General features: G+C 35.8%; 2 protein-coding genes across 2 annotated transcripts in view; one reads left to right on the forward strand and one right to left on the reverse strand.

Annotated features, from left to right (window-relative positions):
* The window catches only part of LOC149052105 (replication factor C subunit 1-like), a 255,440-nt gene that overhangs the window by 141,483 nt on the left and 94,659 nt on the right, over window positions 1-19,298 (reverse strand). The gene's annotated exons all lie outside the window — the stretch shown is intronic.
* On the forward strand, window positions 6,257-13,826 carry LOC149052116 (adhesion G protein-coupled receptor L4-like). The gene is made up of 16 exons (XM_089180246.1): window positions 6,257-6,376; window positions 6,829-6,888; window positions 7,154-7,361; window positions 7,887-7,988; window positions 8,501-8,588; window positions 9,244-9,334; window positions 9,502-9,554; window positions 10,185-10,308; window positions 10,542-10,645; window positions 10,867-10,969; window positions 11,431-11,581; window positions 11,700-11,781; window positions 12,187-12,253; window positions 12,891-12,967; window positions 13,173-13,293; window positions 13,422-13,826. Exons 1-16 carry the CDS (start codon window positions 6,257-6,259, stop codon window positions 13,497-13,499), a joined length of 1,629 nt encoding a protein of 542 aa, XP_089036372.1. The 3' UTR covers window positions 13,500-13,826.

A 19,298-nucleotide genomic window follows, 5' to 3' on the forward strand; every position in this document is an offset into this window, starting at 1 on the left:
TACAAATTTTTTTTCAATAAATGTTTATTAAATTTAAAAAAAACTTAAAAATTAAGTTTACATTCAGTTGTTGCTTAATGAACAATTAGATGAATACGCAAATGGTTGAATATATAAACAGATAATTTAAAAAGGACAGAAAAATCCTTATGATTCGATGGTCTTTGATCTGTTATATTTGCCAGTTTTTCTCCTTTTTTTTTTTTCGCATCCCTAAGATAAGAAGTGGCATTTTGAATCGAAAACACATCGAATAATTTGGAATTCAATAGGGGCGACGCTAGCCGGAAATGGCATAAACCAAGAGATTGTAAACTCTTGCGCAAACTTCATTAAACAGCGATTAAAGAACTTTTGCACAGAGTAGACAATTTAAAGGAAAAAAAGCTCAGCGATAGAAACGCGGAAAATTTCCCAAGGGCCTGGCTTTCAAATATTACTATGGCGGAGAGACTAGCATTGAAGAAGAATTTCAACCAGCGAAAGGAGGAGTTGAACATGAAGATGTGCCTAACTCGGTTTACAACAGGCTAAGTTACGTCACACCTATTTATAAATCAGCATGGATGAAGAAGCGTACGATTTAGCCGGAAGAAGTGTTATGTCAAACGTTTCAAGCTTTAATTGGCTAACTTAATTGCAGCTAAGACTACTTGATATTTTGACCCCACCGCTCCTTCAAAAATGTTGGACGTCAAACATCTGGACACAAAAGTAATGATCTGCATGACGCTTTTGCATGGAAGAGTTGTTTTGTAGGCTGAACGCTAAACTATGGCCGTTGGCCTCCGTTAGTTTTTTTGATCAATTAACGATCAACTTCACGTAAACTCGCATCGAACTCACGATCTAAGAAAACCGAGAAGGAGTCCTTTGACTCGGAGTTTGCCGTGCTGTAAAAATAATTATACATGTTATTAACACATGAATGAGTTAACCCACCATATTTTTGAGCTGCTTCTCTATAAAATTGGAATTGTAAAAAGTATTTTTAAAACCGTGAAGTTTTCCTTTTATATTAAGAAAAACAATGCTTCACATCTGGTGCAACCGGCTTTTTATCTACTGGTCCGTCTTTGACGGGAAAAAAAATGGAGGCAAACGCCATGAACAAGCTATAAGAGATCATAATTTGCATTAAATTCTAATTCGTGCAAAAGTGTTTTATAAAGATGCCGTGTATCCGCAACTCTCAAGCTTGGAGAATCAAATATTAGTGTAACGATACCTTTTAACAGCAACCTTTGCATATCTTGGCCATGATGAAGTGGATAATGCAAGGAACTGAATCCGGCAAAATTTTCAAAACTCTATTAACATATTTTGTGCTGGGTAAGTACCACGCTAGTTATTCGTGTTTGTTGGGCGGTAGCCATCAAATTGCCTGATGAGTACAACTGAGTCTGACAAAGAGAGCAAAACATTTTTTAAAAGTTGTGCGCTTGTTTAGTAACCACCTAATTATATCTTGATTTTTCTTTTGCGAAACATTTATATCGATTTTTGAACGTCCTGTGAAATTTGGCCAAACAAAACCGAAAAAAAAAATGTCAGTTGGCGGTTATTTGGCACTGTTGGTTAAATCAAAACAAACCAGATTCTAAAGATTTCCGCATTAAACTCTTAGTTTATAAAGATCAGAGAAGGATATATTAAAGTTCACACGGCAACCAGGTGGACAATCAGACATAGTTTGATGCTACACTGGTTTGCAGATTTAATGAATGTAACCGAAGAAGTTACAATTGATAGACCCAACGTTTCGACACTCCTGTCTAGTGCCTTCATCACCCCTGACAGGTGCAGCAGTGTAATTCCACTTTTAACATTTATGCACCTAAAAATGAACTGGGAAAAAAAAAAGATAATATCTGATTGATTATCATAATGATTAGTCATAGACTTATTATATTATTATTATTTCATAGGATTGTGATTCAAAACGTAAGTTGAAAAGCAAAACAAAGAAGTCGTAGAATAACGGTGCTACCTGATCTCCCTTTTTTCCACTTTTAAAGCCTTTTGCTTCAGTGATGTAGTGGGTTTTGATGTCCATTGTTTGCTAAAATTAATGGTGTCAAAAATACTTTCTCGTCTCCATCATTATCGTTATCACAATTGTTATCATCAGTATACATTTTTTCGTTTATTTATCCATTCCTTTAATTTTTCTCGTACAGTGCCAAGAAACCTGTTTCAAAAACTCCTCTTATGTATTTTCGAAAAGCGGAACAAGATGGAATTTCAACTGGTATGTCTGCTGGTACCAGGGAGGTTACTTAGTCTCAATCGAAACTGAAGAAGAATGGCAGTTTATCAGTCATGAGATTCAAAAGCGTATTGCTTGGAATACTAGTGCATGGCATATTGGTTTAGGGAAGAGAGCCGGAATTTGGACCTGGGAGGGTGGACAACAACTAAATATTTTGAAATGGCGTGATTCTGAGCCAAGAGGTAACGACAATTGCGCGCCGCGACCCAATTTCCTGTAACACGAAATTCCCAGATCACTGAAAACCTTCTAAAATCGTCTTTCTCAAGAACCATCCTGGACATATAGTCAACTGTTTTACGGTAAATACATTCGCCGTTCGTCATTTTACAGTTTCCTCACACTATTTTAAATCTTGTCCGGAAGAAATCCGAAGTGTCACGCTTGGATCTCTCAGAGTCAGCGAAAAGGACAACGTTCAAATTTTTTCACTTTCTAGAAGCGCTTGAGGATTCTAAATGAAGATAGAATTTTTCAAATAGAAATTGGTATTTTTCAAAGACAAATACGGAAAAATATCAGAATGTTGGACGCTTCGTTATTCGGAAACCGTGTCCGGTGAAAATTTTCTTAGTGACATGGTTGGATCTCTTCTCACTCTGTGTACAAGGTCAGCGAAACGGACAACGTTAGAATTTTTTCACTTTGTAGAAGCGCTTCAGGATTGTAAATGAAGATAGAATATTTTCCAACGAAAAATTGGTATATTTCAGAGAGAAATATGGAGTTATTTGAGGACCGTGTCCAGCCGTGTCATTGAACAGTTTTTAAATGCCAAGCGTTTGGATGGCTTCGCACTCTGTATACAGGGTTAGTGAAAAACATCAAGTTCGAAATTTTTAGGCTGCCGGAAGCGCTTGAGGATTGTAATTAAAGGTAGAACATTTTTGTATAAATATGTTTTGGATCTCGAAGAGAAATATGGAAAAATATCGAACTGCCGGACGTTTAATTATTTTAAGTTTAGTCACTTCATAACAGGAACGTCAGCGACATTGACAGTTTGCGTCACATTTCTTTTTTGCTGCTTTGCATGGGCAACAACCTCGACCACTCTTTCGAGCGAAAGCTCCTCTCCATGGGCAGGAAACTTCAACTGACCCTTGGTCCTATTTAACAAGGATGGCAAACTTGATGAATGGATGATCAACATTTTCACCTTATTTGAAATACTTGCAAGTTCCTCTTTAGCAACAACCGATCCATAAGCGTTTACTGCCTCGGAATCTACAAAATCAATGGATTCATCCGATTCCATGCCGGATTAAAACGTATAGAACTGTTTTGAACAGATTTATTTTGACAAGCTCTTTAAATTCATCTGAGAAAACGCATAAGGAAGACTTATAATAAAAACTGGTTCGAATCATATTTCAGAATGAATGTCGCTGAGTCAGTATATCAGATCCAGCGCATCACTATGAATGTTAAATATTCTATTCCGTTCGCTAGAAAATCATTTGTAAGATGAGGGTAATACCACTGCAGATGTGCATTCCAGGACCTTAAAAAGAACACTTAGGCCTTCAAATATTTGACTTTCCTCTGGTTTCGAATTATTTTGCGAAAAAATTTCTTGTATTGCGCACGTGGCAATATAAAAATCCAAAGCAGCTCGATTTTTAAACTTCTTCTTAGCCTCAAGCAATGTGACATTTTCAAGATAATTTAGCGTTATAAACTGAGTTGATGACGTCAACTGACCACCCTGAGGATTTAAAAGGCTGATGTGTCAAGCGTTAACCCTTTCGTCAGAGGGATTGGAATCCAACACCGTTGATAACACTAAATTACCCTGTTATACTCTTCTACCGACGCAGCACCACAGTTTCTATAGAAACTTACCTCCTTTTAACATTTTTCATCCGCAAAGAAACTCTGCTTACTATGGAGCTTTTATAATGAAGGAAGCCTCCATTCCTCCCACGTATAGCTGGGAAATGAATTATTATTACTTTTTTTTTTTATTTTACTTTTTTTGATGGCACTTAGAGACTAAACGTGGACCGTAATCATAGTTTACACAAGTGTATTTTAGCAGATTGACATTTAAAATGGTTCAACCATTTTATGAAAAAAGGTTATTTGCCTTTCTCAGGATTAAATTAAGGTCCTGAAAGCTTCACCTGCTTTTAAGAGCAATCCAGCCAATAACTATGAACTAGACATTTTTTTTTTAATAACAGCTTTTTCCTATTTCCAGAGAAGTGCTCTGTGTCGGGATCTACACTTATTATCCAAAGTACAGAGAAATATATTTTCTTGTAAGTCAGTTTGAATTTTACTCCAAAAGATGAACGACGAAATCTTCAAATTAAGAGTCAGAGGTATTTCAGCTTTTCTCATTTCATACAGATGTTGTTGTTCATCTTGGCTATATGGATAAATGAAGGTTTAATCGTTTATCTTGCGACCAACTGCAACTGATAAACCGACTCTAAATCGTGAGACAAAACGATCAACCATTTAATAATTGTTTCCCAAAATTATTTTGCTGATTTTTTGAACGAAAAGATTGCACCGTATAAAATAATTTAACTTCGTCACGTTTCTTGAAAAAGATGAACAGTGTAGCTGTCATATCTGGTTACCAAGACGACTGTGTTATCTTCTCAATTGTGAGATGTAAATGAAAAAAAAGGCGTGTATATTGCATACGTTGAAGAAGTCGTGCCTTTGAAGCAAGACAATTTCTATTCTTCTTACATCTATATATGTATTTTTGTTCCCGTTTTCTTAATTCTGACGTTCAGATATCTTTAATTTGCATGACAGTCAATTTTGCGCTTCAAGCCATAAACATAATAAAAGCCCTATAAAAGCCTCACTGTAGACGTAAAAACAACAAGGCAAGCTAAATTCCTTCTTTTACAGGAGAAAGCTCTTTTCAGAATTAACTAACAGCAATCTTGCACTGATCTCAAAGATATTTATAATATATAAGCACAACACGGAAATAATATTTTGGTTGCTTTTAGATAACTCGCTGATCTCAACACGTTAATTGGTCTGACTGAAGGCGAAGGGGCAACAAATTAACCTCAAAACAAATGGGTGATTTCCATAAATTTACCGCAACTCTATTGCTGGTCTCTTCATTAGGTGAGTGTGGATTCTGTTGTGAAGATTATTACTCTTTCTTTTTCGCGAATTTGATCTCACAATAGGGGTCAAGGACTCTTTACTTTCATATTCTTTGTATCTACATATCCCAGTCAATTGGACGTAGCAAAACATTGCGGATAAGAATTAGTACCTTAAACTACCGGAAAGGTTTGGCTAAAAGTCGATTAGTTATTCTTTTTTTTCAGCGTTTCCTTTCTGTTTCTCCCAAGTTACTCGCGTATTTATTCAATTTTTTCTCAACCATCTGCTCACTGACCTAAGAAAAACCGAAACCGTATTAAATGCGCTCTGATCGGTTTGAAAATGTGAGTTTCTCGAGTAAATTTTGGCAGACCAATTTGTTTATTTGAGATATTCTGAAAAATTCTACCCAAAAATATATAATGTGGCTTGAATGAGTCAGGGCATAAATATATTTGCGCGAGACAACTTCCGCGCAAAACGGTTGCATCTGTCAGGCAAACTACTTAATGAACATTTTGCTTTGAAAACCTTAAAGATTGTGTGAGGTAATTTGCACATGTAATAACGCAGCGCAGTGAATGTAGATTTGTAACTGTGGTTACTACAAATGTGATCTGGTATGCAATGGAAATGATTGCACACAAACATGCAACTCTGATACATACCGGATAATCGAACAGTGAATGAAGGGAGTAGGTTTCTTAAGAAACTGAGTTGCTGCTTTGGTTGAGAGTACTGCAAGACAGTTTGGTTTTATCAAGTGAGTAGATAATGCAAAGACGGGTGTCCTCTCTTCTTAGAGCAAATAGTGTAATGTGGTTTTCTGGAGAAGACACCGGCTGATCACTTCTTCAAAGCAAAGTTTTGACCTTATAACGATACGTAGATATAAAAATGATTCAACTCTATGCTGAGCTTATTTTCCAGCTACATTTCAAGTACAAAGAGCAACTAGCAACTAGTTCACCACAACTTCGTACAAAATCAAAACAGACTTCAAAAACAGAAGAATTGGTAGGTATTGCTTAAACATGCATATACCCTAGTGACATGCATAGACAATATCGCACTAGTTACTGTAACATGCAGCTCATTTTCAAGTATGATAATTTTACAATATGTCATTTTTAATTTATCATAAGGATCATCAACATCATCGTCATGATCGCTATCTTTTTTATAATTATGTTTTCTAGTATTTTATTTTTATCACTATTATTATTGCTTAGAGATGACTTTGCTCTGTATTATGTGGTTTTCTTTCTGTTTTTTTTTCCGTTGGTTTGTTTGGTTCTTGTCTATTGTTTTGTTTTTTGTTTCATTTGTTATTTTTGTTTGCTTTTTTGCATATTATTTCAAGAATTTTAAAACAGTGAGTTGGAAGTGTCGAGATAACTTTAATGAACGAGCATTTGGTATCTGTTTCATACTCTTTCGCACTAATTTGATATGTCATCTTGCTACAGACAAATAATTTTACCCTGGCATTGAATAAAACATATATTCAACATGATAGCTCTTTGCAGGTATGTTGAAGTTTTACATTCTATTTATTAAATTTCTAAGAAAAACCTTTTTAATTTTCAACTTTACTCCATCATCATCGTTCACTGTACCTACTGTTATAATCTATCTGGTATTCCTGCTCGCATGGAATTGGTCTAAACGCGTCACGCGACAGAATATGCCCAAAAAAATTGTAATAAGAGAAAAGTAATCATAAGCATTAATCTTGTGGTAACTACAACGAAAAACACTTTGCTCATTGAATTTCAATCCATCCCTTTGCAGAACGTTCTCGATTTGTTGCAAGATACTCTGGCCAAGTATAAAGATATATCCTTTACAGAAGTTCAAAATAATGTTATAACCGAGCGGAAACGGATAGAGTTGATATACACAACGGCAGATGCCTTTCAGACCTTTGCTCTGAAGTATGGCTGGTACCACCTCAACGAATCAACGCCAGTGTTAAGGAGGAAATATGAGAGAATCCGTGGTATGCTGAAGTTTGTTCGTCTGCTTGTTATGTTTTGTAAAGGAGAAGAAACTGAACATCCTAAATGACAAACAAAAATAAATTCAAACTAGGATACATTAAAAAAATGATCCTATAACACTAGAGGCGGAATACACGTTGAGATTCAAGGATGAGCTTGATAGCGTATGATGGAAATCTTGGATGACATAAAAAAATGAAGTCATACCAAGGTGGAGCCTAACCTTTTTTTGTTTGTTTAAGCTACTAATACCTCTTTCAAATTTTTGGTAACTTATTCATAACACAATATGTTTTAGGTATCTACTGGTGTAAGTACTACAAACTCATCATAGGCATACATAACTAATCCCATAACACTAGAGGCGGAATGCATGTGGAATTTTAGGGATGAACTCGATCTTGTATCATTCTTATATTGCGCATTGAATATTACAAATATTTATTCAATAATATTCTCATGATATTTTATGATATTTCTGTTAATATGTATTTTTAAACCTCATCATTCGTCCTTTATAACAGTTCGTATTCGGAAACGTCTAAGACGAGATTTTGACGACTTTCACCTCGGTGAATCATCAAATGAAACTGTTAACATCCCATCTGAAAACTTTAAAAGAAACGGTAGGTAACTGACTGTGATGAGACGAGAAGCAACTTGACTCTGATTTTGAGCTTAGCGAGGAGATTTTCTTTTTGTTTTTGTTTCTTTGTTGTTGTTGCAGTGTTTCCAGGCAAACAGGTTCCGTGAATATTATATTTAGATCTACGAACCTTCCGATAGTTTTTGCTATCAGTGAGTGGGACTGGAGGGAGGCAAAACATCTCAGAATATAAATATGCGATCCTTTTACTTGTAAAGTTCAACCACCCACTGAAAATAAAACTCTATCCCACCAATGTGGCAAGTGACATTTTCTAAAGAGAAACTCTTCTGATAAATACAAGGAAAATAACAATGGGCCATGTACCGCAGAATGCTTTGAATCTTTCGAAAAAGTCATCAACTTTCTCACAGAAGAGTATCTTTTAAGCTGTTTTTATTGCCTCATCTACCTGCACGTGAAGTACGATTTACTCGCAGTCCATTAAACTCACGGATACATTTTGAACTGCTTCTCTGTTTTTGCTTGAAGGTTCAGTGATTGTTGTAATCATATACAAAGACCTACATGAACTGATAAGAAGGAGAGAATTAAATAACGCTGACTTAAAGAAAAGGAGGTGACATTTTCTATACATGTATGTTCATTACGATTAGAAACCATTGATTCAGAAACTGTCCATAAAATCTGTGACTTCCTGGGTGTAGTGTAGTGTAATGCGTTACATAATGTCACATAGCGTCACTACTGTAAGGAATTTCCAATCATGCCGTAAATCTACTCTCGTGAGTAAAAGTAAAATAACTCTTTACGGTTATTTTACGCTAAATATATCATCTTGATTATTGAATAAAATACAGTTGAATTAGAGGAATGAGAGTGTTTCGCGTTTAGGAATTATATTCTGCCTCGCACCTTTCTTATTCATGGTACAGCATCTAGATGACAACTACGATGAAAGAGGCGATGGCAGAAGGAAGAAAAAAGACCCACTGACAATTACTTTTCAACGATAGTGGTGGTGATGATCAGATAAACAAAATGATAAGTTTTAGCCCTTCCATAAATTGCACCTGAGGAAGACTGGTACTAAACCAATAAAACCACTCGGGAGCGAAAAAGCCGTTAAAGGTAGTATTCCTTCTTCTGCACTGGCTAGCGTCTACCCTGATATATTTTTTTTTAATTGGCTCAATAGAGATAATCATATTGGGCCTATTGGATTATTTCCTAAAGCGAACCCTACTCGATGGTTTCATTTATTTAACATTCAGGCGTCTTAACAGCTTGGTAATGGCTGTCGCAATGGATCCGAAGCCAAGACGTTTGATAGGAAATGTCGTCATGAGGTTTAGAAATCAAAAGGTAAAAAAATCTACTTAGAATTGAAATAATATGAAATACATGATGAAATATTTCAACGAATGAAAAAACGAAAAAAAGGTACATTGAGAGAAAACTACACTTTTAATGATTAGCTGTTCTTGAACTTTTTACTTTTAGTCTAAATGAAACAGTATCTTATTCATTAGCTTCTTGACGCCGCCAGAAATTGTGTGTATTGGAAAGGGTTTGATTCCAAAAGGTAAGAATAACTATTCTGTGGTAGCCAGCAGTATTTTATAGTACTAAATCAAAATTTTTGTCCTCGGCGAACGTGTTCATTGTATGACTTAAAACATGTTTAGCGATTGTCTAATAAAATTAAAATGCCCCAGGCAGTCGATTCACGGCACATCAATTCTTAAGCTTCATGTGAAAACTTAATCAATTATATTATCTCATCTTATCTAATTTTTATTGCCTAGTATTCCCATTTAATTTCCCTCTTTTTGGATTATTCTGAAAGACTTTGATATAACGGATGTCTTGGTGGCCATCTTAGATAATGTTATGCTTAATGTAAGCCGAAGTACTTAACCTTCTCATCCATTGCCCCTGCGTTCCATTGGCTCATCTTCCTAATCTCGCATAATGAATTGGACGCTATCTTTCAAAAGATGAGTGATTTCAAAAGGCTGAGTCGTAACAGGAACCGAAATGCGCCCCACGATTCTTTCCTTGTTTAAACACCAGCAAATGGGCGACTGAAAAGACAGGCTAATTAACTTAGATGACTCCAAGCAGCAGAACCTACTCTCAATAAATAGTTAAGGGAAGATGTCTCACATATTCGTCGTTTCATGCATAAAGCTAACATGTCGCTTGTTTTTAGTATTGACGGGTGGTCAGATGAGGGATGTCAGGTATCTAAAAGAAAACAAGAGTACACAGAGTGCAGCTGCAACCATCTGACTCACTTTGCAGTTCTTTTCGACTTTGGCAGCGCTTCAGCAGAGGTAATGATGTTTGTCTGTTCATCTGGTAACATGAGTGATGATGTTTCACTGTGGCCATATTTACTTAAAGGCGGGAAGATCGGTCATTTTTATGAATGGGGCTGTTATGCTATTTTATATTGTAACTAAAAGTAACAAATAAAGAAAATTAAAACATTTCTTTCGGATGATATCTATTTCGTCATCACTATCATTTTGCTTTTCTTTTGCCGGTTGTTACGATGACAAAATAGACGACAGAGAAAGATGAGAAGATCTTGAAGATTCTCACCTACGTGGGACTGATCTTGTCGCTCATTGGAATAATTCTTACTTTAGCTTCCTATGCTCTCCTCACGTAAGTAAAACGTTTTTTTTTTCTGTTATGGAATTATTTTACTACACTTGGTATTCTCCAACTATGACCTGTTTAGTTTTAGCTTGATTTCTCTCATCTTAGTTCATTTCCTTTTCGTTTGTGATACTGTTGTATAGTTTCTTACTTGATATAAATAATATATATCCACCTTCCTCTTTATGTCTATCAATGCAAGCTGTATTTCTTTTCTTCATCACCAGCGATGTGCATCAGCCGCTGTCTCAAGTGAGATTAAGTCTCGTGGCCTCACTGGGACTTGGCCAGATAATGTTTCTTGCTGGGATAAATGCCACACAGGATAAAGTAAACGCTTGTTTTTTTTCGTTTTGTTTTGTTTTTTGTATTGTTTTTGTTTATTGTTTTTTTGTTTTTAAAAAAGGACAACTTAAAACAAAGTCAGTTTTTAACTATCTGGCAGTGAATTCATAAGAGGAGTCTTGGCTCTAGTCGCATTTTTGAGGATTTGAACAGATTTATGTTTCTTGTGATTAATATTGATCACAGCTCGACAGAAAGGGGGTAGGAGGGGGGGTTGAGAAATTGTCATAAGAAACAGGTATTTATGAAGTAACAGATTCATGTTGGCATGATCGAGACCCACTACATAAAAATTTAACTTGTGGGGAAAATAAAGGCTATATTTGATATAAAATATCGAAAGCTATGAAAAACCCATTTTAAAAGGAATCCTAATTTACAATTTATACGAAATAGAAATAAAACAGTTACAGTTCTTAAAAGCTCAGTCTACTTTTGATTTGCAGGGTGTTTGTGTCGCAGTGGTAGCCCTGATGCAGTACTTTCTCATGTCAGCCTTTTGCTGGATGCTTGTTGAAGGAATTTATCTTTACCTATTTGTCGTCAAAGTTTATAATATAAATGAGAAGATGGCCATGTACCATGCTTGTTCTTGGGGTAAGCTCCTCCACTATTGCAACAATTACTAAAGGCAATATCAAGTTTTCTTTATCAAAATGATATTGATACGTGGTGATTTCACTGTCTTTAAAACTTTGCTTTTTGTTAATTGTAGCTTTTCCAGCTGTTATGGTCAGTATTTCGCTGATAATTTCTTCAGCGAGGGACGGAATCAGTAGTTTTGTCAGCGAAGAATAGTAAGTAGCCCTATCTTTTTATTTAAGTTACATTATTATTATTTTTTTTTTGAGACAATTCAGCCCACTTCAGCTTTAAAGCTGGTTCATTTGGGAACTATTTATAAGATAACACGACCACACCACAACACCAGGAGCCACGTTCTCTACTCCTTGCAAGAAATGAGTGGGTTCTGTAACGTGCCCTGCTAACCAGCACAGAGAAGATGCAGGAGACGGGGCCTACAGTTTATCGTCCTTATTCGAGAACAATAGAATGTCTAACCATTCGCGGATGTCATAGCAAAGGCGACACATTCTCCTCTCCCTCTTCTCTTCTACTTCAACTCGCCATTTACACCTTTGTGTGATGGCTTGATTCAACTTCAAGACTAATGTAATTATGTAATTTGTGTTGTGAATAAGCTGCTGGCTCTCCAACGCAAACCATTCTATTTGGATATTTGCTGTTTTTGTTGTGACGGTGGAAGTTGTAAGTAGATCACAGTTTTTAATCATAACTGATAGTCTCCCTAACATTTGCACAATCCAAAAATTCACAGTTAAATGTTATTCTTAGGAGGAGGCTCTTGAATCAATATCAGTGGGACAAAGCTATTCTATATGGCAGTCTAAAAAAGACCTTTTTTGCTGCGCGGTCTCAGCTAAAAAAAATTTCATTTTCCTTATTTGTCTGAATCTAACGTAGATATCTCAATCATAAATTAGGAAAGAAGCACACGAACATAACAACTCCCCAAGACCGTTGATTGCAAGGGCTTTTGGGAAACGGGCCTATTGACTTGTAGACAACACTCAGCTCGAATCAGATGACGACTTCCAATCAAATTGCCAAACAATTTTCCTAAACTAAAACATCAATCTGCTTAATATTGAATAAAATTTCAACTTGAATATTGCATTCTGGTATTCTGATGGGTTCAATGAAGTCCAGTTATTAGCTGATATTGCGAGTCACCGTATATGGTAATGCATTACAACAATGATTGCATTAGCACTCGTTGGATACGAAATAGGTTATAGCCAACTCAGGGCTACGCGCCTCGTTGGCTTTCTACCATCTCAGTCATATCCATGTTTAGGGTATTTTAAATATTACTACTTTGTAGCTTAACTTGCTAATTCTGGCCAGAGTTGTAAAAGAAATGTCCGGAACACAGTCAGCTCCAGAAAATCATCAGATACGGTAAGAGTAAACATAAACGTCAGGGACTGGAAAATGATAACACTAACATTAACAACAACAAAGACAACAACAAAAAAGGGCTTGTTCGTTAATTCGACTCATTTTTTTTTGTATCGCTTTTTTATTGTTTTTTTTTATTGTTCCTTTTCTGTTATTTTCTTTTTTTGTTATTGTTTGTTTTACTGTTCTTTCTTTTATTTTACAGACTTTGCATCAAGACATGTGTAGTAATGATTCCCTTACTGGGTGTCACGTGGTTATTTGGTATCTTTTCGACGTTTCACAAAGCTTTTGCCTACATCTTTACCATCTTCAACTCAACTCAGGTAAGCCATTATTATGATTTACTAGTCACAATTAGTGGGCTCATTAAATAAGCAAACCTCAAAATTAACAACCTCATCATTTTTTAGGTACTCGCATCATTTAGAGGTGCATCTTATTCTTTTTACAGGGATTTCTCATTTTTCTATTGCATTGTGTGCGAAGCAGTCAGGTAAGTACAAGTAGTTTTATTCATCGTTTGAATTAATCTTTGAGCTTGATTTTGATTGCAATTATTGTCGATGATTTTATTCAAACTCCAAGCCATAAAAAGACTCATTATCTTAACACAGTTACCGCCTGAAGGTAATGCATGATGGAGAAATCTTACGGTGGTAGTTAATGCGGCTAAAGATTAGACGTAAAATTATGGTAATGATCGCATTTTAAACTGTCAGAGACCATAATGGCCTTCTTAGAATTGTCTTCAAATGCGCAAGTCACCCACTGATCCCAAAATTTTCAATCTTGATAAGCAGCCTGGCCGTTTAAAGAGGTCGTAACATAGGTCCTTTTCGCTTTTCTATCACTTGAGAGCCCTGTTGAAGTGTGACCCTTATGCTACTCTTTGGAATATCATAACGAGTCCTTTTCAGACACCTTTTTCCAGGCTGAGACTAAAACTTCATGATATCTTTTCCTTTTTGCAGATTAAAGAGCGTTTGAATAGAAAGTTTAACGCTATATTCCGAGCTACAAATTGAGCAATCTCAAGTTTATAAAAGTGAAGAACTAAAGGAATGCCAGCATCGCACCATATCTCATCTATATACGGCATCAATAACTATAGATGGAAGAGATTGGTCGCAGAGATTAATGAAGTTAATGGAGTGATCTGCCAGTCCTTTAGCTGTCGAGGCGATGTTCTACACGAAGACAATTTTTAAAGCGTATTCGTAGTTCTAGAACTTTTGTACTTAACAAAAAAGTATGGAGTGAACAGGGACCAAGAACACTATTGTATTCAAGTTAGAAGGGATGGAATGATGAATTTCAGTCATACATATAGGATGTCGCCATTAAGAAACTTTCTCGGCTTTAAAATGTTTTTTTTTAAATATCGGGCTCCGCTATAACGCTTCATTCACAAAATGGTTGCTTAAATGCTAGACTAGGAAAATCAGGCTTAACATAATTTCAAACAATCACCACATGGTTTCATTGAAGTACTAAAAGCAGTAAAGTCCTCAACCAAAATGGGAGCTAGTTATCATGTAAATTGTACTTATAGGATAGTTATGATGTACGTACAACTGTGACGATAGGTTTTCGCGCCCAAACTGGAAAACTGACTCTTCGCAGACGGAACAACAACAACTGGGGGAAATAACTCTGTAGAGACGACTCGGCAGCGAGAACGGAAACTCGTCACGATTTCCTGGTACACGGAGATCTACTTCAAGCGAGCTTATACGGACGTCAAGGATAAGACAATCTTTGGTTCCACAGTACTTTTATTCTAGGTCAGGCCAACAAGCGACATGACCTCTAGCATACTCTAGTTTGTAATCATCAAAGCTGTGCAAGGTACTTGCTTAATAAGTAACTGGTGTGAAGTGCTATTGTTACACAAATCGCAATATTTTGAATAAGGACACAAAGGAGCGGAAAAGAGTCTCTTTGAAGTTAAACGAAAACTACTTAAATATTCTATCTGTTTCTACGACGGAAAGAATCTCAAAATTAAAAAGACGGATGCAATAAACTCTAGGCCATTAACGTGGGAAACTTAGGTGCAATTTTACAGCTCTGATATAGAAAACTACCTATCTTAATTGCAGTAGCGCAGCTCAGGAGATAAAAACGGAAAAACAATTAAACGTTTCTGCTTATCTCTGCAAGATTGGTTTGGAAACCATCACATGAAAAGAAATTAAAGTTACGAGTATAAACTCAGCTGCTATCTACTATGAAAACCAATGTTTCCAGATTCCAGAAAGACCATTAACACTTATATTTACCTAAAAAAAACCATGTAATAAATGACAAAAGTGCCGACAAGCAGGTGCACAGTAAAAGTGAGTAATCAACAAAATCCATTCTAAAAGCCACTGTGGTTTTTATGCAATTTTTGATTTTTTAAAATGAAAGGACTTGAAATGGTTAAATGTGAAAGTTTACGAATAAATATGTACCGAATAACACTCGGGAAAATCAGTAAATTCAAACGCGACTAACTTATCATGTACGTATCTCTGAGAAATTTACTTCAAATTTCAAATTCTAAACTTTGAGCAAGTAAACAACTGTATAGATACAAGGACCGATTTGTTTGTCCGCTTGTTTTTTTTAAGTTTTTGACTGGGTTCTCAGCTTCTCGTCATTTTTAATTGATTTTTAAAAGGATCGAAACAAGCACAGACGAATAATCTTTTCCAACCATTAGAAAAAAAATTAAAAAAAAAAAAAACCAACTGAGCATTCAGAAGTATGCAACCTTTTCCAAGATGACTGCCTATGACACCTTGCAGTTCTTCAGGTATGCTAGTGAACGGAATATCTGTGTTCCTGAGAAGTAGGTGTTTTAAGGAATCCCACAGAGCTATAAATTAGGCCTGAAGGGATTCCATCCATAGATAATTTAACCCAATTAATGAACACCACACGATTTTAAACAAATTTAAACGAATTTGGCCTAATTTAGACTGCGTGGCTAATTACATAATGAATGTGATCACGAGTTTCTAACGTTTGGTGCCGAAGCCGCGGGACACCTGAAACAGATATCATGGAAAAACACCAAATGTTTTTTGAGATTTCTCCCTGAAAGGTTTACATTGGTTGAAAACTATCGTATGCATATCGTCTACCTGTGGCTCTTTTAAAGGGATACTTAAGAAATGATGAAATTGAAAGAATCTGCGCGCAATTAGTTAACACCATGAGAAAGTTAATTAAACGAGTGTGAAGAAAAGATTGAAGTGATTATTGTTTCATTAAATAGTGGGGACTTGAGAAACACAATCGTCATGGAAACAAAATATTTAATGGAAAGAGCATTACGAACGATGTATGTGTTTTAAAACCTTGTGTACTTTCCAAGAAGTTAACTGCAAAATAAGAATACATGATCCTATCAAAGACTGGAAATAAAACATACTTAATGAGCTTCAGTTTTTCCTTCCAAGTTTTTTATAAATTTGGCCATCTTGACCATTTGCACTTGTTGATATTCATCAAGCTGATCGGATTGTTTTGTTTTTGTTAGACAGGGACCACCATTTAATCAAAAATGTAAGATTTTAATGCAGCTCTGCATCATTCAGGTGTATCAGTAATTACTCAAAACTATAGTCTGTATCAAAAACTCTAACTTAAAATTTCGCGTGGTAATGGCAATTTATTAGGAGACGTTTTGTTATCGGTCGAAGTAATTAATTAATTAGGTAAAATAAACAATAAGTGGGTGCCTGAATGCATGACACGCATCATACTCCAGTTGGCAGTTTTTCACCCGAAGCTTAGCCCCGCTGATCGTCTTTACGGCTCTGTCGCAGTCTAGGAATTAACATTATCATTCCCTGGTTAAATAAAACGGTGAAAACATTCGGTTGATGGCCTAGAAGTCTAATCTTTCAGTGCTGGATATTTCACAGAGTTCGCAAACATTGAAAATGCGCGAAAGTTTCGTATTTGCTCCGAAACTCGTGACTAGAGGCGTCATGTTAATTATCATTGACATAAAAGTTTTTTTAAATTATTTGGAGTTTAAGAGTCAGGTTCTCGCCATTAATTGAAAACAAGAATGCTGCATTTTGGCTTGCATTAATTTTCTTTTTATTAATGTAACGTTTAAAAGATTATAAAATGAATGAAGTAAGAAAGAAACATTGGATGCATCCTGTAAGTCTACGCGGGTTGAAGAAATTGTTAATAGAGTTCATAAAAAAGAAGACTTTATAATTACTCTCTTATAAAAAAATGCTTCCAGGTCTTTTTAATTGTAAAAAGTTTGCCTGACGATCAATGCAAGGCAAATTATTGCAAGAGGCCAACAAGCATAGTACATATTCATGTGATTATAACAGCGTCTGGCTCGGTATCTATTTAACAAATAGAGAAGCCTTTACTAGGCTCTGTTCTGTTGCAACGCACCAAGGAAGCGGCTACAGCACAAATGGGGATTTTTGTCTCTGCTCAGGGTATAGTAATGTAAATTACGAAGCTTACCATATTTATAAACCTTCATTTGGTTCTTCTGTGGTTACTTTCCGACTGAGTTGTTCCGAAATTTCTCCTAGGACAAAAAGCAAGAGGTCCAACATAGAACACTTTCGCAGATGACGTGACAGCTTTAGCTCGGCTTTATGTTTCAAACTCTGATAGAGCACGCTCTTTCAACCAATCCCTCCGTTACTGACTGTGAGATTATCGCCAGTGGTTGGAAAATACGAAGTAAATGCTGTATATCCATCAATATTTATATTCTTTGTATATATTCAGCGATGCTTCACACCAAAACTTCCGATAAAGTATTTGAGCTTAATGAAAATATATATGAACCTAAAGTAAATATCTGATGATCAAATTGAACGGTTCTTAGTGATCGTTACAAGTTTTATTTACAAAAAAGTTGTTTGCGTGCACCTTGTAAGGTCTACTAAAATCGCCAATAAGCGAGGAGTTTAATTGATATGCTTTTCTTTTATTGAATGGGAACAATTAACAGTTGCATTTCACAAACATTTGATAGTCGTGTTTTAAGAACATGGAACAGTCGCATTTTACAAACATTTGACAGTCGCCTTCTACGAACATTAACGAGCGTATTATACATATCTTGGATCAATATCAGAGGGTCTAAATGGGGTTTAGTGTTATTTGCCCATATTTTTTAGTGTTTACTGCTAAATTGGCCATTTTTTTAATATTTACTGTTCTTGGAAAAAATACGGTAGCATTTTACGAACATTTAACGGTCGCATTTTTACGAACATTTAACAGTCGAATTTTACGAACATTCAATAGTCGCATTTTACGAACATTTAACGGTCGCTTGTTACGAACATATAACGGTCGCATTTTACAGACATTAAACAGTCGCATTTTACCAACATTTAATTGTGGCATTTTACCAACATTTAACAGTCGTATTTTATTAACATTTAACGAGCGTATTACACATACATTTAACGGTCGCATTTTACGAACATTTGACAATCTCTTTTTACGAACATTCAATAGTCGCATTTTACGAACATTTAACGGTCGCTTGATACGAACATTTAATAGTCGCTTGCTACGAACATATAACAGTCGCATTTTACGAACGTTAAACGGTCGCGTTTACGAACATTTAACGGGCGTATTTTACGAACATTTAACAGGCGTATTATACATATATTGGATCAATATCAGTATCTGGGCGGAAGGCGCTATGTAACAGTGCCATTTAAATTTACGACAAAATGGCTTATATGAAACAGTACTAGAACTGAAACATCCCTTATGTAATCAAGGTCAAATGAATGGCCTTATGTAATAAATGTTTTTAAAATGTTCGAACTTAAAGTTCGTAAAAAGCGCCCGTTAAATGTTCGTAAAATGCAGCTGTTAATGTTCGTAAAATGCGACTGTTAAATGTTCGTAAAAAGCGCCCGTTAAATGGTCGTAAAATGCGACTCTTAACAAAATGTTTTGCTCCTATCTGCTGGATAGCGAATCCTTCGAACAACCAGGGCCAGGTGTTTTGAACACAAAGAAGACAATATTGTTACGTTGTGCTTTCTGTTCCATTCCTGTTGGGTTGACTTCTCGGCAGTGTGTCTTGCAGATTCTTATATACACACCCAGCCACCACCGATCCTAAAAAAGATAAATCTATGTATTTCCTTCAGGCTATAAAACAAATAACCCCGATGAGTGCAGGTTTTGGAAGCAAAGCCTGCGAAAACTTGTGAGCTGTCCTCCGTGAGAAATTACGTCAACGCTGTTTAAAAGAAAAACATATACCTTTAACAGTCGCATTTTACGAACATTTAACAGTGGCTTTTTACGAACATTCAAT

Source organism: Pocillopora damicornis, chromosome 1, assembly GCF_964200805.1.
Source record: "Pocillopora damicornis chromosome 1, jaPocDami1.2, whole genome shotgun sequence".
Classification (NCBI taxonomy): Eukaryota; Metazoa; Cnidaria; class Anthozoa; order Scleractinia; family Pocilloporidae; genus Pocillopora; species Pocillopora damicornis.